Source organism: Anas acuta, chromosome 24 (genome assembly GCF_963932015.1).
Source record: "Anas acuta chromosome 24, bAnaAcu1.1, whole genome shotgun sequence".
NCBI classification, from domain to species: Eukaryota; Metazoa; Chordata; class Aves; order Anseriformes; family Anatidae; genus Anas; species Anas acuta.
Window position 1 is genome coordinate 1,828,508 of NC_089002.1, and position 19,179 is coordinate 1,847,686.

Consider the following 19,179-nt stretch of genomic DNA (forward strand, 5'->3'; position numbering starts at 1 on the left):
GTGGCCAGCAGGGCTAGGGAGGTGATCGTCCCCCTGTACTCGGCTCTGGTGAGGCCACACCTCGAGTACTGTGTTCAGTTTTGGGCCCCTCGCTACAAGAAGGACATGGAGGTGCTTGAGCGGGTCCAGAGAAGGGCGACGAAGCTGGTGAGGGGCCTGGAGAACAAGTCCTATGAGGAGCGGCTGAGGGAGCTGGGCTTGTTCAGCCTGGAGAAGAGGAGGCTCAGGGGTGACCTTATTGCTCTCCACAGGTACCTTAAAGGAGGCTGTAGCGAGGTGGGGGTTGGTCTGTTCTCCCACGTGCCTGGTGACAGGATGGGGGGGAATGGGCTAAAGTTGCGCCAGGGGAGTTTTAGGTTAGATGTTAGGAAGAATTTCTTTACTGAAAGGGTTGTTAGGCACTGGAACGGGCTGCCCAGGGAGGTGGTGGAGTCACCATCCCTGGAGGTCTTTAAAAGACGTTTAGATGTAGAGCTTAGGGATATGGTTTAGCGGGGACTGTTAGTGTTAGGTCAGAGGTTGGACTCGATGATCTTGAGGTCTCTTCCAACCTAGAAATTCTGTGATTCCGTGACCCGGCGACACCGGGGAGCCGCAGCCCCCCGCCGGCCCCGGTACCGCCGCCCCACTCAGCCCTCAGCGCCGCACGCGCCGCCACCTCAGCGCCCCTTAGTCCCGCCCCCCGCCTCCCATTGGAGGATCGGCCGGAGGGGCGTTGCGGCGGGCCAATCGCGCGGCGGGGGGGGGCGGGCGCGGCCGGCGGCGCGTGCGAAGATGGAGGAGTACGCGCGAGAGCCCTGGTGAGCGGCCGGGCGCGGGAAGGGCGCGTGCGGGGCTTTGGCGGGCTCGGGGCGCGCGCGTCAGGAGGGAGAAGGGGGAGGGGGGGGGGAAGGGAGCGGGGGGGGCTCGGGCGGCGGGAAGGGAGGGGGGAGGGGGGGGGGGAGGTGACCTTGGAGGCGCCGCCATGGCTGCCTCACAGCCCGGCCGTGGCCGCCCAGCCCGTCCCAACGCCTGCCCGCTCTGTCTGAGCAGAAATGGCTCCTCCCTGCCCACCTCAACCTCCCCTGGCACAGCTCCATGCTGTCCCCTCGGTCCTGTCGCTGTCCCCAGCGAGCAGAGCTCAGCGCCTGCCCCCCCCCCCGCTCCCTGTGAGGGAGCTGCAGGCCGCCATGAGGCCTCCCCTCAGCCTGCTCTGCTCTGTGTCGAACAAACCCTCAGCTTCTCCTCATGTCTTCCCCTCAGGCCCTTCACCACCTCTTTTCCCGGCTGCTGTGGCCCCACCCCACATTTCACCCCATTACCTGCTTTTCACCCCATTACCTGCTTTTCTCCCCGTTATCTCCATCCCCCAAAGCCCCATCCTTAAAGCCAGGGAAAGATGTAACAGTAACATTAAGCTTGATAAGTGCCGAATTAATAATGGAACAATCTCTTTTATTCTCTTCTGATTCTCTCCACTGCTGAGGTTGAGAACTGCCGGGGCTGTGGGGTGTTTTGTGTCAGCTTTCCGATGCGTCCGGCGCCTGTCCGGGAGTTGAAAGGCGCTGACGTGAGGTAGCAGGGCTGGCATCAAAGGCGCTTCCTCGTTCAAAAGCTGCTCCTGCAGAGGCTTGGAGGGTAGTTTAAGAGGAAAATTAAGTACCCCAAAGGCAACAACTAATGAGCTTTACCTCTGAGGGAGGGTTAAAGATGGAAAAAATCTAGGAGAGCACTCCGTGATTGGGGTCTAATTAGTGAAGCTTCTGTAGAGAACAGTCACAGTTTGCTAAATTGGAATTCTTTGACCTTGTGGGTAAAGGAAGACCACTTTACATAATCTATTTAGATTTCCAGAAAGCCTTTTAACAGGATCGCTCTTAACAAGCGAACAAAGGCAGAGAGTTGTGATGAGATGTTTTATTCATAACAGTAGATCAAAATCTGGACAGGAGGCACAGAGAGAAGAAAAAACGCTGAGAAGAATGAGACGGTCGCTTTTCATCTTGGCAGATCTGACAACGGCGTGCCCGCAACTCTTCCTGATCATTGCTTGTGGGAAACAGGGGGCTTTGTAGGAGGAAAAGAAAGTATAAAATGGGGCTAAATTATTTAATTTCATCAAAACTGGAGGGGATTTGTTAGGAATGTGAGATGAAAGCTCGTGCCAGGCAGGGCAGTAGAAAGGAAGGGCGCTGCCTGGTGGGAGGACGTCCGCTCGTTCCACCTCTGGCTGCTGTCTGCATCCGTGTGGGTTTGGGCCCGGAGGCAGCTGGTGGTGGTGGTGTGGGTGGGATCCTGGTGCCCCCACAAAAACGAGTGACTCTGACCCGAAATCAACGTGCAGAGCAGCGTCACGTGCGAGCCAGCAATTCACCTTTGCTCTGCTGTGCAGAGCTGGTGCCACCACCTCACTGCGGGGACTGCACAGATGGGGAACGGGAACGGGCCGGGAAGGGGTCGTGGAAGTGAGAAAGCAGCCTGGGGCGGCCTCTAGGCAGAGGGAACAACAAATTGTATTTTTTTTGCAGGAAGCAAATGAAAACCCATGACAAAATATGCAGTGTAGCAGGTGGTCAGGGGAAAAGAGGAGCTGTGTTTCCTTCCTTTCGGCAAAGAGCTTTTACATATCCTGTGGAACAGGAAAGTGGCAGATCCAGAGCAGGTGGATGGAGATGTGCTCTCCTGTGCAGGACCACAGAGCTGGGTGCTGCAGGGAGCTCTCAGGAGCAGAAGCACTGGATCCAGAGGGAGATCAGAGAAGCGCATTGATACCCACATCTGTGATGGCTCTCAGTGCAGGATTTGCTAACCTGAACACGGGGCTTGCCATCGGGTCCGGCTTTGTGAGCGTGCATCTTGCCGCAGCCTGCTTTCTGCTCGGCTTGCTGGGGATTGCCTGTGCAGCAGCTGTGGCTGTCAGGTTTTGATAGAAGATGAAAGAAGCAGAATAACTCCATGCATACGCTGCAAAAATTCCCAGCAGCGGCAGCACGGCTAATTGCAGGCTGGTGCTCGCCCAGCTCGGGAGGTGTTTGGTGACAGAATTACAGGGCAGCGGGCTGCAGAGGACAGCAAACCCCAAATTAGAGCCCAGCTCTCCATGGTCGGAAGCCTTTGCTGAGGGGAAGGTGCCTGTTCCTGCGCTCCGTGAGGCTGCAGGCTTGGCACCGCCGCCTAGCGCTGCGTGAGCGTTCCTGGGGTTTGTGTTAATGAACTTCAAAGGCCCAGGATGCATCGGAAAAACCTTTCCAGTTTAACAAAAGATGACTTTGAAGTCTCCCATTCAAATAAGCAGAACTAACAAAAAGTGTGAGTAACTCTGGAAAGCAGCGTTTTGTTCTCCTGTGGGCTGAGTCTCGTTTGAATTTGCCACCTACGTTTTCCGCAGGTCGAGATGAGAACGAGAAGAGTGAATTCCGAGTTATTTGCACTACACAAGTAGGGCAGAGCTGACTGTAGCAGGAATTGTGCAGACGTTTTCCGTGATGGATTCGCGTCTCGGTGCCACATGAGAGGAGTTCAAACAGCTCTTTGTGGAGCTGGCGCTGCCCATGGAGGCAGGGTGTTGGGCTCTGGGTGACTGTGAGCTCGTGTCACTGCACACCTGCATGTGCCTGGTTTTGGGTACCGGGACATTCGTTTGGATGGGGAATTTCCTACAGGAATGCACCGGATGGACGAGTGGAGGATCCCTCAGTTACTCACACAGGGTGACGTGATGCAGCATTGCATTTTCATCTCTGTTTTTCGTTACAGTCCCTGGAGGATCGTGGATGACTGCGGAGGTGCTTTCACGATGGGAGCGATAGGAGGTGGCATTTTTCAAGCTATCAAGGGGTTCAGAAATTCCCCAGTGGTAAGTCAAACCATTTGAGAAGTTCATTAAGAGCGCAACCCTGCTTCCTCTGTCCGTCAGCAGTGAAACTGGGTAGCAGAAGGTGAGGTGGAGGAAATCCTTGTCCACAGAGTGGGACTGATGAACAGGCTGCGTGTCGATAATCCAGACCACGAGTGTCCATTGGGTGACTGGCTCAGCATCCAGAGGGGGCCGTCATCTGTCTGGGTTAAAGTTCTGCCTTCCCCCTTTCCACTGACAGCAGCAGTGGGGCTCCTGCAGCTGGCTGCCCTCCCTCGGTGAGGGGCATCTCTCTTCAGGATGGCGAAGAATGGGGGCAGCAAAATGTGTCCCTCAGCTGAGTTTCTGCCTTTGGTCCTGGCTGCTGCACGTAAAGAAGCAGAGCCTGGGTTGTTCTTCCTCATCCGCCTTGTCCCTCTGCCTTTCTTTAAGAAACTGGAAGACTCAAAGGAAAAATCTTCTTCTCCTTCAGATTTATATTAGGGAGTGTTACTTTCTGTAACTAATCTCTTATTTAAATACTAGTGTTTTTTAGCAACTGGATTTATTTGAAAGGCAATTTCAGTTTAAATGCAGAAGTGTGCGTAGACATGGAAGTTAAAGTTTAGGCAACACTAGTCAGTTGTATTCACTTTCAAGTTTTCTGCAAAAGTTTGACTACAAGCATGTTGTACAGATGTCTGATAAAAATAAGATCCAACTTCTACTTGAACATTGTAAAACATTCCTCTGGCTTTTATAGAAAAGACTTAAAAGAGATGAAAGGTGTTTTAGCAGAGAGTGGTTTTTGCTGTTACTATGTGACAATTTGATTGCCTAAATCTTCTTAATAAACTGTCAGTTTCATGTAAATTTCGTAAATAAAATTAAATAACTTTTCCAAAACTAGTCAGATCCTGCAGACACTTAACAGGAATAGGTTTATGTGCTTAACTGCATTTAAAATTTGTGTGAGACTTGTTAAGTGAGCGTATCCACAATTCTCAGTGCTTGTATCTAAAACAAAACCTGAGTGTTCCCAGTGTGCTTTAAATCTTTCAAAGTATAGAAAATGCATAGTAATTATTGTTGAAATTCCTGGATGACATTTACTGTTTGACACAGAAGGCTCAGAAGCACCTTTTAAACTTGAATTGCGTGCTCCTCTTGGCTACTGAGACTGCGCTGGTGAGGAGGGGAATAACTGCTCCAGCTGACCAGCAGGAGTGGCTGAGTTTGGGCCACCTGCTGGGGTTGCTGCTGCCAGCCGTGCCTGCAGCTTCTGGTGAAAAATAGCGCTGATAGAAACGTGGTATTACAGCGTACTCTCTGACACAGCCCTGTGGTGCTCCTCCAGGTGGATTTCTGTGTTCTCCACAGTCTCCTTCCTGCAGTTCCGTGCACCCGATGTTGCTGTTTGCTGGTGTCAAACTGGGGGGAGTGGTTGGGCATCAGATAGGAAGAAAAAATTATATCTGTGACAAATAAATGTGCTTATCTTGCTAAAGGTGTTACATTAAAATGTCTCATTCAACTCCCACCACACCCACCAAACAAACCTTGAACTTAAAGCCTTTAAGGTGATGTCTGCTGGCTGTACGTCGGTTTCGTAGCTTCCAGGTATATTGCAAAGGCGTGACAAATAGTAAAATATCTGTAAAAATGCATTTTCTGTCAGCTCCTGATCATGGCCATTGAAGGTGCTTAGAAGTAGGTTGGGCCTGGGGCACGTTTGGGTGATATGCAGTCATTTTGGCTGTCAGGCTTCGTTCTTACATTCTGTCATTCTCTTCTGTTGTAGGGGGTAAACCACCGGCTGCGGGGAAGTCTGACAGCTATTAAAACAAGAGCTCCACAACTGGGAGGTAACTAATTCTGTGTTGATGTTGCCATCATCTTTCCATGGACTGTTTGGGAATACCAAACACCCAGTTTGGGAATATAACGTGATGGAAGCGCAGGGACACCTGAGCTGCCTTCCAGCAGGCCAGATGCATTTCACCAGGGTTTGTTAGTCCAAGCAGAGAATAAATATGGTTCTGTTGCATCCAGAATTAGTTTTGGTGTGGAGGAAACATGCTTGTGCTCCTGGAGTGATAAACCAATGTTAATCATTTTGTTATATATGAGCCAATTCTGTGTGGAGCTGCCTGCGAGCCTGTGCCTTGTGTGCATGGCTTTAAAGTAATGAACTTCACTCATCAGGAGAAATCATCAGACATGGAGAAACAGTGAAATAGATGGGTGGATCTGGCTGGGATTTCAGATTTCCTCTAAGGTCAGCTAGGTACATTTCAGTCTTTTTTTTTTTTTTTTTTTTTTTGTAGTGAATGTTGTGCACAAATGTCTATAATCACAAACCGGCTGCTTGAATTAAAATGACATTATGAGCTCTTAAAGGTGGTTCAGCATTAAAGTGAGTAAGCCTAAGGATCTGCTCTGTGCCATTATGCAGAAGGAGAAAATGGGAGAGTGATGTTGAGCAGGGGAATGTGTTGGCTGCAGCAGAACCTCTCAGAGATATCAGGGCCACAGGCTGGAAAAACTCTACAGCCACAGCCTGAGGTGACTGCACAGAGAGAGGAATTCACCCTCCTGGTCCGCATCTGATAGCAAGCTTTCAAAGGCATTAAGACACCTCCAGTTAATGAGAGTTGAACTTAATCTAAGGCACGCATTTTTCCCAAAATGAGCCTGGGGATGAGCATTTCTTTTCATTTATAATACCGGTTATTGTTAAATGACTTTAGAATTTGCATTCTGAGAATTGTCACGTTCTCTTTACATCTGCCATACCGTATGGACCAGCTCTGACCTCCTGAGATGCCAGAAGCGGTGTTAGGATAAGGTGCTGAATTACTCTATCGTTCTCTATGAGGAAATACGTTTAAAACATTGTTTTTTTCCTATATGCTATTTTTTCCCTGAGCTATTCTGTCTTTATTAGGATGCAGGTTCCATTATAATCACTGCTTGGTAACCTTTTTCTCATGAAATACTAATTAATGAGATTATATACAAAATATATGTGTATGTATAATGTGTGTGTGACTTGACAAGTTTAGAGTTTGTCTCAGTATTGATTTTGACCTATGTTTGGTTCTTGCTGAGATTGGATGTGTCTGAAAGTGTGCTAACACCACACCACCTCTTGATGATGTGACTGCAGTGTGACTGCTTGCCTGCTTTCTCTAAACTGCTTTTGCCTTTTTTCCAACTTTCCAACAGGTAGCTTTGCTGTCTGGGGAGGTCTCTTCTCCATGATTGACTGCAGTATGGTCAGAATGAGAGGCAAAGAAGATCCATGGAATTCAATCACAAGCGGAGCCCTAACTGGAGCCATATTAGCTGCCAGAAGTAAGAAATTGAGCTCTTGGGAGCACAGTAATTGAAAAAGCTTCTGTATTCTAAATGTACAGTTCTCATCGTTACAGCGAAGCAGAATTGTGTGATACCCAAACTGGAGTTTACTTTGTAAGAGAAATTGAAAGATAATCTTAGACTTTTGTCCTGTGCTTATGAAAGTAATAATTATGTTCTCAGACATTACCGTTGTTCTTTTGTTTCCCTGAGGAAGGGGGAGAATTGCTTAGTAATTATCTCTTTATTGATGATACTAATGAGGCTTAATGAATGCAAAATGACTGCTTCTGAGTCTGCCCATAGGAGAGATTATAACTATAGAAAGAGGATTACAATATGCAAAGTAATGCGCTGAAAAAAGAAAAAAGTGTTGTTTTGTACTTCTTATTTTTAGATGGACCTGTTGCCATGGTTGGGTCTGCTGCAATGGGAGGAATTCTCCTAGCTTTAATTGAAGGAGCTGGTATTCTCTTAACAAGATTTGCCTCCACACAGTTCCCTAATGGTAAGGAGCCATCGCTGCAATAGCACGAGGCTTTTATTATGCAGTCTTTACTAATGTACCTCTTCCAGTCATCACTCTTATCATGGAGTAAATCTACTCAGCCAATTCCCAGCTTCTGAGGCTGTAAAAAGTGAAGGAAGAGCCGCACATTGGTGATGATGCAAGAGCTTTCCAGTGTTCTGTCTGTGGGATGACAGTTCTAGAGAAATCCACGTCTAAATGAAGGGGAAGATTGGCTGTCACTCAGCAACGTAAAGGCAGAGGAATGTGGTGCACCTGGGGGTTTCCAGGCCCAGGGGGACGTGGGTCATTTCTGGGGCTTCAGAGGGTGGAGAAGATATTTGGGATTCGACTGAGCAAAATGTGCAGACGTGGGTGGTGTTACGGGAACAGGCGCCCCAGCCCCGTCCTGCTGACTCAGGCCCAAGCAGGATTTGTGGGTTCTTGCTGCTCCTTCCCACTGCGTGGCCGGGCGCTGTGGGGCTGAAAGCGAGGATGTCCACGTGCCAACGTGCCAGGTCGTGGATCTGGTCTTCTGCCCCGTCCCCCAGTACATCCACATAGCCCTGACATGTGGTGGCAGCAGTAGTTCGGGCGGCAGTGAGCAACACGCCAGGTTTGAGGGAATCGCAAGCAGCAAGTTGGGTGCGAGATGCAGGGTTTTGGCAGGCTGGCTATGGTCCCTGTGCAGATGTGTGGGTAACCCTGGCTCACATGAGGAGGCAAAGATCGGGAGGCAGATGCAGAGGGCAGATGTCAAAGAGGGGTAGTGCTGGTGCTTTGTTTTTCCTTTTTAAAACCACTCCAAAACCTGTATCCCCTTTTTTTCCTAAGAAAAACAAGCTGAGATGTCAGTGAGCGGAGTCTGTAACCATTTACATAAATACTTGGCTGGGTGAAACAATTAATATCTCCATTACCCCACCTCGTTTTGGGAGCAATACAGACAAAACCACTAGTGTTGAAAGGATTAGTGGCAAGCCACTAATTCCTGATAGGATTCCTCTCTCGGGTTTGTTCACTGACGTTCTTTGTTCAGTCTAAATTGTTACAATTTCTGTTCTTAATACCAGAGCATTTTGAAATGAACCTGCTTTAGTGAAAGGGTATCATCTGTCTGTTACAATTTATTCTCTCTAAACTTGGCATACAATGAGCGTATTGCTTCCCTCCAGCAGGACGTCAGTAAGAGGAGTCGGGAAGCTGGCTCCACAATGCCTCGTTCCGTTCCACTGCCTTGCCTTGTTGTGGGGCAGTTACCATGGGTAAACCTGTACAGAATGGCCAGGTTCAACTGCAGGGCAATAAGGCATAGGTTTCCAGCTCCTTTAGGTGACTGAAAACGTTTCCCTCTCACTGCTCTGATTCATTTCCCGATTAGTAAAGGAGCTAAAAATATGTGCCTTATAGGAACAGGGTTCTTGTCAATGTGTAAAGCTCTTGAACATCTTTGAATGGAAAAAAAAATGTAATTTTTTGTTCTTGTTCTTGTTATTCTTGTTATTGGCTTTGTTAATTTTAGAAGGGATTTATATTAAAGAAAAACACTGTGAATGTGTTTCATGCTTTTAGTAGGATGAATGTCTCACCTTTTCATATTTATTATTTGACTCTTTTTCTTTCTCCTTATTCACAGGCCCTCAGTTTTCAGACGATCCCTCCCAGTTGCAGCCACCTCCATTTAGCGACTACAGACAATACCAGTGATTATCCTCATTCTGCTAGTTCTTATTGTACCTGAGCTGTAACTTAAAATGCTGGAGGACCAAGATGCGGTATGTCTTTACACCAGTGGTAGTCTCTTACACAAACCATGCCAAGAGGACCTTCAGCACTTGTCAGTGTAAAGCTGCACAGGAGAACTGTTAGAAGATGACAGATCTATTTATTCGTAATAGATTCCATTGCTGTAATGTTAATTCATGTCTGGTAGAATACATGGAGATTTAAGATAAGGACCAAATGGAGTCTTGTAATCCTTTGGACATGGACTGAAGTGAATGTCTGTGAAGTCTTCTCTGGGATGTGGCATTAGCCATCCACAGTGAATGCATCTGGAATTTATCCTCTCCCCTTTCGGATTTAGGTTGCTACACAGATTTCAGCTTGAGGAAAAGCATTATCTACATGCAGTTTTACATTCCTGAAGTGAATATTACTGGGAGAATGTGCAAGCCAGAGAAAATTGCTTCCAGCAATATTTATTTCACCGTTGTTCTTTGTTTACTGCACTACTGCCAAGTTGTTTGGTTAAAGCAGAATCTCTTTTGTGGCTCCACAGGCTGCAGCACACCTCTGTCCTTCCCCTAAACACACAAGGCTTTGAGCCCCTTTCTGCAGGAGGTGGCAGCATGGTAACTCCGTGGCTGTGCTGAGACCTTGGCTTCAGCTTGGCTGCTGCATACTGTGGCTTGCACAGAAAACTCAAACAGGTCTGCCATAGGCAGCTTCCCCTGTAGAACTGTTCCTCAAGATGTCTGTAGGGGATCAGGACTGAAAACAGGGAGCTCTCGGGGGTTGGAGGGTGAAGCACCTGCATGCTGTCAGCACAGTCTCTCACCTTTTCACTGTGGATCCAGTCCTTCGGTGCTCTGGAAGGTATCACAGCTCCATCTGCTCCATGTTTTTCTCTTAAATTCCAGTTGTGAAGGCACGTTCCCTCTTGCCAGCAGTTAAAAAATTCTTATCTAGCAGGGTTTTCTGTTAAAGGCCCTAGCTAATGGTGTTGCTTGCTGCTGGCAGCTCCTGATAGAATACACATATTCCAAAAGACCTGTGTAGTTTCATCTGAGCTGCTTCTTGGCTTTGCTTCTGCGCAGGAAGGAGCTTGATCTCTGCGCTCCGTGAGGAAACACGCAGACCCATTCAGTAGGAGAGGATGAAAATAACAGAAGTGGTCAGAGGTTGTACAATGTGTGCATGCCAGTGCAAGAGCCTGAACATAAAGCTCCTATGTCCTGTCATCCTGTACAAGGGACATATTTTGTGGCTGTTTCCCCCACCCTGCCTGTTCTAGAACTGCTCCAGGACTGAGGTGTCGTGCTGCTCTGGTGCCTTGCTATTTCGTATAGTTGCTTTCAGAAACCTAAAGGACAACAGCCCCGTGTTTGTGAAGGCTTGTCTTGCTTTGCCACTTACCTGGTTCCTCAGGTGAATTGTAAGGAATTTGCTTGATTTGTGTCACTCAATCAGCCTGCTCGCTTCTATTCCTGGCTGAGACCCCAGCCACAGAAAAGTCCCTGGTAGTTGAGGGAAAATTACAGTCATCAGCAGCACGGAGCCTCCCCTGGGTATCCGAGGCTGTGTTAGTCACCAGATGTTTTCCTGTGCTCTCTCTAGGATTAGAGCACCGGGCGTTGTTCAGCTCTGTGTGCCTCCCAGCAGCCAAGCCAGCCTCTGCCCTGTGCCCTGGCTCCAAAGCTCGAGGGTTTTGTCCTCTGCCCTGACTCAGGCACTGCCCTCCGAGCTCTGCTGGGCCAGGAGGGGCCGGGGCTGCTGCCCTCGCTGCTGCAGCACTGGCAGCCTGCACAGGGTTTGCTCCCACTGCCTCCTGCACGGGCACAGGAGGGAGGCCACCGGGCACTGCTGGGTGCCCACTGTGCCCACAGCACCACCAGCCTCTACTGGCTGCCGTCAGGGGCTGGGCACACGGCCTCTGTTGCTCGTGGGCCATAATTAAGCAGCAGCCTGAACGTCCTGGGTGGCCTCTTCCAGCAGCGTCCGGGAGCTGGCTCTGGCTGTGCCAGGCTCTGGGGTGCATGGGAGCTGCTGGAGGCTGAGCTGTGGCCTGGGACCAGCTGCCCCCCGCTTTGGGGCTCCATCTGGGCCCTGCCTTTGCAGCAGCCTCCCCCTAGCTGCTGGGGCTGGTGGACAACAGGGACAGGAGCCCCGCAGGCACTCCTCCCTCACCCCGTGTGAGGTGACAGGCTTCAGCTGCTCGAGAAGAGCTTTATTCAGCTCAGCTCTTCCCCTCTAATCCCCTGTGACCGTCTGTGCTGGACAGTCACTCACATGCTCCTGCACAAGGGCAAGCCACGATTTGGGGTGCCGTCCTTCACTCCTCGCATGCTAACTGGGTTTTGGCGTCTGTGCTGACCAGCCCAGAGCCCTTTGCCCTGCACCGTGAGCTTACAGCTCGCCTCCTTCCCCTGTTGAGCCCACAGAGGGAGGGCAGCAGGTCCCACTGCCCCCAGTGCACCACGTGCCCAGGGAAGGGTTTCCTGTCCCCAGCACCCCAGTTTCCTGTTTTCTTTCCGCCGGGGCTGTCCTGACTCACCATGGGCAGGATCCCGCAGCGCGGGTACTCCTGGCACTTGGCCCTGGCTGCCGGTGAGGGGCTGCGCTCCTTGGGGGTGCTCTCCCCAGAAGCAGCTGACAGCCTGAGCAGATTTTTTGCTGCAACCACCCCAAAAAAACGAGACCGACACCGCTCGCACGACACTGAACTATTGACCTTTTTATTTCAATCAGCTACAGCAGCTCTACATTCCCCTAAAACACTGTCCTTCCTTCACTACCACAGACAGCGAGGGAGCCGAGTACACTGCGGTGGCAGCAAGTCTTTTTAAAGCTTAGTATTAAATATTAAATATTCTCTCATTTATGTTTACATTATTTTGTCAAGGAAAAAAAAAGACCATTAAAACTTAATTTACGTGAACCTGTGCCTGTGCCCTGGGCAGCAGCACTGGGGGCTGCAGAGCTGCCCCCAGGAAGGCAGCTCTGCTGCGAGGGGTAATGCAAAATCTCCGGCCCTGGGCCTGGTAGTGCGTGACAGCTCGCTCCGGCGGTGAGCTCGGGAAGGGGGTGCTCGGCTGTGCCGGGAGCGGGGCACCCGCGCCCTCTGCTTTCAGAAATCAGCATGCCTGGAAAGGTCGGATGGCCGCGGTGCTGCCAGAACACGGCCTGGAGGAGGCGAGGCCGTAACACTGCGGCTGGGGGGCTGCCAGGGCCGGCGCTGCCTCCCCTCGGCCCCAACGAAGTGCACGGGGAAGGGGGTGAGGATTTGGTCGACAGAACTCTGCTAAAGAATGTTTCTTTTTTTTTTCTTTAAAAAAAAAAAACAACAACCCAGTTTTGAGTCTTCCTTTGATTTTAGCAAAGACAGAGTTTAAAAAGCACTTAGGAAGCTTGTACTAAAACCAGGCGCTCTCAGAGGAGAGAGTCGTCTGTGCACCCCCCTTCAAGTCCGTAGCGAAACTCCTGCAGGTTCGACACCCCGTAGAAGTGGACGAAGGCTGCAGCCACCACAAGCACGTGGAAGATCTGATGCGACTGGAACTGCGGGGAAGTGAGAAAGCCCTCTGAGCCAGCCCGAAGGGGACAAAGCAGTGCCAGCAAGAACTCCTCCTCCTCCACAGTGCTCGGGCACCACCCCAGCACTGTCCCAGGCCGCACTTTTCCCCCTCGCTGCTCACAGGCAGCGTTTTCTGCCCTGTACTTTAGCCTTGCCCTGCCTTCAGCAGCCATCTAAGGGCTGGCTGCCAGCACGCACCGGGACACCCCCAGCCACATTCTCGAGGATCCCCACCCTTGATCCCACTCCCCAGCTTCACAGCTGCCCCCGAAGCCCCCGCTCCACTCACCCAGATGTCGAACTTGCCCGGGAAGAAGCGCTCAGGAATGCGGGCGGCGTAGAGCCCGGCACCCGTGATGTACATCACAGCCATGAGGAAGAACCAGCCCATCTGGCCGACGGTGGTGGCCTTCACAAACCCTTCGGCGATGGTGAAGTGCATGGTGGGCACCACGCCGCTCAGCCCCAGCCCCAGAAAGACACCTGTGGCAGAGAGGAGGCAAAAGGGGGGACACTAATGATCTGTAACGCTACCTCCCAGTCAAAACCAGTGCTGGCCCCCAGTGCCCGCTGGGCAGAGCTCGCCCTGCAGGGCCAGGAGGGCCCCTCTGGACAGGGCCGGCCCCGCAGGTTGCACCGCAGCGACATGAGCACGAGGAGTGTGGCCCCGCCAGCCCTTCCAGGAGCAATGCTGCCGGAGTCATTTATTCAGTGAAGCTGCTCAGAGCCCGGGGGAAAAGTGCTAATTAGCAGTGCTGGAATTTTCAGATCTCACATCTAATTAGTTCGGCAGAGAGCAAATGGCACTGCAGCAAGACACCCGTGTGGAGAGGCTGCGGCTTGTAGTGGCAGCAGGAGGGAGCTCCCCCGGCAGCGGGGAGGTTTGGCACAGCCAGCGCTCGTTTCATGCTGGGGGAGCAACGCAGCCCTGTCCTGGAGCAGGCAGCAGTGATCTGTGCCACTGCACTGACACCAGCGCTGCCGTGGGGTAATGGTGGGGCTGGCACTCGCACCCTGTCCCCTACAAGGATCTCAGCACGCTGTGCTGAGGGGGCCACATGGCAGCGGTGCTGCTCAGCCCCCAGCTCAGCACCGTCCCTCCCTCGTCACGTAGCGGGGGCACTGCTACGGGAGGCGTTCTGCTGCAGGACCCCCTGGGAGAGAAGCACAGGCAGGGCTGTTCCTCCACGCTCGCTGGTGCTCAGTGAGGCTGCTTTGATCTGGAGGGATCGGTTTCAGAGGCTCAGAAGGGGCCCTGCAGGGTGTAAGCGTGGAGGCAGCCTTGCCCTGGGGCCTCCAGGAAGGCAGGAGGTGCCAGCACGCACCTGGCAGGGGACGGGAGGGAATCTCTGCCTCTCTGGGTGAGCTGCAGCTCCACGTTGCCAAACCGCTTCCCGGAGAAGGCAGCTTCACACAGCACAGCCCCAGGCTGCCCAGCCGCCACTTACGGGGCTATTTTTACAACACCGTCTGCCTGCTCCAAACCTCAGGCTTGCTGAGTGCCAGGAGGAGCTCAGACCAGCCAGCAGCTGGGCCCTGCTCCGTGGAGGCTCCAAATCTCCAGCACAACAAGAGGCAGAGAGAGACCTCCCTGCTGCAGAGCAGGGCAGACTCCAGGGGAATTCATTCTGCAGATGGTTAGAGTTCCTCGGGGTACCCTGGAGCCCTGCCCTAGCACAGAGCCCGCGGCACAACACAACGGCTTCTTCCCAAAGTGCCTCCCCGGAGCTCCCTCCCGGGGCTGGGGGCTTGGGATGAACGCAGAGCGCTCCTACCTGCTCTTGTCTGCCGGTGCTTGGGGGTGGCAAACCGGTCCCACTGAGCCACGATGATGGCGGAGATGCCCAGGACGCAGACGATGGAGAGGTAGATGAGTCTTGGCTGCGGGGAGCAGTAGAACGAGTAATAGAGCCAGGGGACGAAGCTCCCCATGATCAGCAGTGCAATTCCTGAATAATCCAACCTGCAGCCGGGGAGCAATGAGACACACACAGGTGAGCCCCAGAATCCACCCCGTCCCGCCTCCTCTTGGCACTCGGTGCCACCCAGGCTGCCTGCGCCCAAACGGAGCCACCGCTGCCAAAGAGGCAGCCAAGGCCCCGTGGGTGAAGCTGCGCCCAGACGGGAGATGTTCAAGTCTCATCAGCACAACATGGGACAGGAGGAAGGACCTGGGACTTCTGGGGATGCGAGCAGAGCTGGCAGGAGCACAAAGGACAAACAGCAGCTTGCTGGATAGGCAGAAACGGCCCGGAGATGCTGTGCACTCAAACCACCACGACAGGATGCAGTGGGCATTAGTTCTTGTGCGTATGGATTCGACTGTTACCCTCCCCTGCAAAGTGCTTTCGATCTATTGACCCCAGAACCGTTCAGCTGCCAAAGTGCAGCCGCGCAGCAGCTGTGCGAGAGCCTTCCCGGGTACACGAGGACGCTGCTGCTCAGGGCGCTGCAGCACAGTTTGTTCTGGAGCCGCGAGCCCATGGGAGCTCTGGTGTTTGTGCAAAGGAGCTTGGCAAGTAAATGCCCAAGTAAACGCCCTTGATAGACTTGCGTGAGCAAGATCTCATTTGAAAGCCTTGCTGCTGCCCTCCCTGTGCCGCGAAGGCTGATGTGAGCTCAGCTCTAAGAGCAGCACTGATCTCAGAGGGAAGCTCTGGCTACTGCCCAGCATTTCCACTCTGCCGGGAATCGTGTTTTGTTTTGCTTCTTTCAATTTGGTTTCAATCCAAATTGGATCCAACGGAGTTTTTGAAAACATCCAGCAAACTGGAAACTGCTGGGTCCCACGGCTGCCCAGTGAGACCAGGACCCCTCACCGCACTGCTCCGAGAGGCACAAGGTCCCTCGAGAACCACAGCCCCCAGGGTCCCTGTCCTCACAGACCACAGTTCCCGAGGAGCTGCCAGACTGAAGGTGCTCAGGCACAGGGCAGAGCCTCCAGGATCCCGCTCCTGAGCCCCACGCTGGATCCAGTGAACGCTCCCTTCCTCCAAGAACAAAATTTTTTGGAGCATGGCACTTCCCAAGAGGAAGCGCTGGGAGAAGTGAAAGCCTCCCACGAGACCACACGACCCCACTTGCGCTGACTCACTTTGAAAAAGTCCGCGAGACCTTCTCGGAGTGACAGTAGACAGTGTGGAAAAGCCAGGAGAAGCTGAGGCACAGCACCGCACCAAGGAAGAACATCCCAAACACCACCTTCTCCTGGAGAGGAGCCATGAAATACATGTTGGGCCGCAGCATGGTCAGGATCCCCAGGCAGAGGAACAACACAAAACCTGCAGGAAACACACCGAATGTCAGGCAGGAGCAGGGTGACCCAAAACACCCCACACAGGGTCCCCACAAGGGACACGGGGCAGGACAAGTTCCCTTCCCACACTCAGTCGGTTCCGGGGGTTCCTCCCTTACAGACCCTGCGCCCTGTTCGTCTGGGGCAGTCACCGGCCTGACTGCGCTCTGCAAGGCAGAACCTGGACATGTCCTGGGTTCCCGGGGAAAGGTTTTGGGGACATTGTTTTGCCCAGGACACGTTTCTCCATCCCAGAAGCAGAACAGCTCGCTTGCAGAGCACAGGCAGAGCCACCACGCAGCAGCAGCAACCCAGACACAACCTGAAGGCCTCAGACCACCCTGTGCAGGCCAGGACCCTCTGCAGAGCACCTGGCCAAGCCCCTCCCACAGCCTGAGGCCACCCGATGCGGTTGTCAGCCCCTAATGAACATGGACAAAGCCACCAAGCTCAGACCGTGGCCTCGACGAAAAGAAGTGCCCTGTGCTCCCTTCGCCCTGAGCTCCAGGAAACCTCACAGCCTGTGTGCACAGGACCAGGCAGGGGTACGTGAGCCTAAACCAGAGATTTCTGGCACAGAGAGAACAGGGAGCAAGTCCCAAGGCTTGATGTGGCTGGCCTGCACGCCAGCCTGTCCCCCAAAGGCCACCCCAAACGGCTCCAGCCCCGTGGAAGCTGCTGCAGTCACCCAGGAGATGTGTCCAGATGTTGCCCGTCTCGGTGTGTATCCGGAAGATGCTCTTGAAGCAGGCTCGGAAGGACGGCATCGGGGGCCGGTGCCCGTGCAGGAGGTAATCGTTGTCCTTCAGCCAGTCGGGCAGCACGTCGTAGGGGATCACGCGCCAGCGCCCTTCCCACACCTGCAACACAGTGACCTGCGCTGGTACCACCACAGCCAATGGGTCACCTTTGTCGCTTTTACTCAGCCCAGGAGCTCGGGTCGCATGCGGAACAAACCAGCGAGCCTTCCCTGCAGCCAGGGCCGTGAAGGCCCCGTAACTCTCCCCCGGGAGGGGAAGTTGGGTCTTTGCAACACCCGGCACCCCGTGGGATCCCTTCCCTTCCGCCACCCACATCCTGCAGAGCGCTCCCCTCGTCCCCGGGGAGCTGGAGACAGTTCCTACCCCTGCCTTTAACCCTTCAGTCCCCTGAGGCAGGAGCTGCTCTCTGTGGTAGGAATTTCCTTTTGTTCTGGTCAGGAAAAAGGAAGCCCAGCTGGCACAGAACTGTGCCGAGTCTCAGCCATTTGCCACTGCTCACCAAAACGCGGTGACCACGAGCACAGGCACTGCTCTGCCCAGGGCCGAGTGTAGATATCCGGCAAAGCCAGCGATAGAATTTGTGATCCCAGCCCCAGCTGGAGACACCGGGGATGCTCCCGAGGTCACTGCCAGTCCAACAGGGCTGGGGGCAGCCCCAGCTGCCCGCCAGGGTCCCCAGCAGCTCTCGTACCTTATACACAAACTCTTCCATCTTCTCCATGGCGTGGTGAGCCTGCAGGGGCAGAGTCAGCACACGAACCACCTCCTCCTCTTCCTCACGGGCTGCTGGGCACGGCGGGTCCTCAGCCTAGGAGGAGAAACGCCGGGAGGGAACCATTCCTGCCACGGGAGGAACGCGGGCACAAGGAGAGCAGCGAGTCCCTTCTGCACGCACCTGGGGCTTCGTCCCCTGCCGAGGGGACGGGCAGGACCCACCGGTCACCGCTGCTTACGCAACACCCCCTGCCTTAACCGTCTCAGGCAGACTAATCCCCGCTTTATCCTTGTTTAAAGGCGGGATTACCAGGGGGGATTTTCATCCTTACAACCAAGAGCCCCTGGGCCCAGCCGGGTCGCCAAGCCCTGGAGCTGGGCGCCCACCCCAGCTGGGACATGCTGCCGGGACGCACTGCCCGTCCTGTCCCGGTCCCGGTCCCTTCCCTCCTCCTCCCGCTTCGCATTTTGGGGCTGCGATTCCCAGCCCAAAGCGCCACCAAACCAAAGGGCGAGGGCAGCTTCTGGGCACAGCCCGGGCACCCTCCAGGTGACGAAGCGCCCCGCGGCTCCCCGCGCTGCTCACGGGACGAGGCCCAAACCCCCCGGAGGGCCCCGGGGCCGCCTCCGGTGAGCGCCCAGCGCGGCCGGGCGGGGACGGGCGGCTTACGCTGGGCGGGCCGGCGGCGCCCTGCTCCCCCTTCTCCTCCAGCAGCGGCCCCAGCTCGGCCAGCTCCAGGTGAGCTCTCTCCCGGTTGGCGGCGGCGGCCAGCCCCGTGCCCGGCCCGGCGGCGGCGGCTTTGCGGGACGCCATGGCGGTGGTGGCGGTGGTGGCGGCGGCGGCGAAGCTCCTGGGGGCCGGTGCGGGTCCCTCGGCGTCCTCGTGCCGCCGCGCTGCGGAGGGAACGGAGCGGAGTCAACGGCACCGCGCCGGGGCTGAGACCGGCGGCAACGGGGGGGGACCGGGGGTGGAACCGGGGGGGCACCGGGGGAGTCCGGGGGGGCACCGGGGGCACCGGGCCGGGCTCAGGGCCCGGACGCCGCCGGCCCCGCGGCGCCGCCCCCCGCCCGCACTCACCGGCCGCGACAGCCCGCGCAGGGCGGCGGCGGCGGCGGCACCGGAAGCGACGCTGAGGGACCGGGCCGCTTCCGGCAGCGTTGCCCCGCCCCGCCGGGAGCCGCGCGGTTCCCGCTCTGTGATTGGCTGTCGCGGCTGTCCGTCTGCATCCCGCCCGGCCCTGCCGGCTGCTGTGATTGGGCGAGGCGCCCAGCAGGGAGGGGGGCGCTCTAGGCTGGCGGCGCGTCTCGACTGCCCCCTGCGGGAGGGGCGGGGGCGGTGCCAGCCCCGGGAGGCCTCGGGGGGGGGGGGGGGAGGTGATGTCCCCCTCAGGGCCCGTGGGGTCCGGGCTGCATCCCACCCCCCCCCCCCGT

General features: G+C 54.6%; 2 protein-coding genes across 2 annotated transcripts; one reads left to right on the forward strand and one right to left on the reverse strand.

Annotated features, from left to right (window-relative positions):
- Positions 1-664: 664 nt before the first annotated feature.
- On the forward strand, positions 665-9,645 carry TIMM17A (translocase of inner mitochondrial membrane 17A). Its single transcript, XM_068659795.1, has 6 exons — positions 665-800; positions 3,736-3,835; positions 5,616-5,679; positions 7,043-7,171; positions 7,572-7,682; positions 9,319-9,645. Exons 1-6 carry the CDS (start codon positions 775-777, stop codon positions 9,387-9,389), a joined length of 501 nt encoding a protein of 166 aa, XP_068515896.1. The 5' UTR covers positions 665-774; the 3' UTR covers positions 9,390-9,645.
- Positions 9,646-12,115: 2,470 nt separating this feature from the next.
- On the reverse strand, positions 12,116-18,956 carry ADIPOR1 (adiponectin receptor 1). The gene is made up of 8 exons (XM_068659794.1): positions 18,827-18,956; positions 18,419-18,642; positions 17,726-17,842; positions 16,962-17,133; positions 16,073-16,259; positions 14,754-14,941; positions 13,268-13,461; positions 12,116-12,962 (listed from the first exon to the last, which is right to left on the reverse strand). The coding sequence occupies exons 2-8, from the start codon at positions 18,560-18,562 to the stop codon at positions 12,834-12,836; spliced, it is 1,131 nt and encodes a 376-aa protein (XP_068515895.1). The 5' UTR covers positions 18,563-18,642; positions 18,827-18,956; the 3' UTR covers positions 12,116-12,833.
- Between the last annotated feature and the right edge of the window lie 223 nt (positions 18,957-19,179).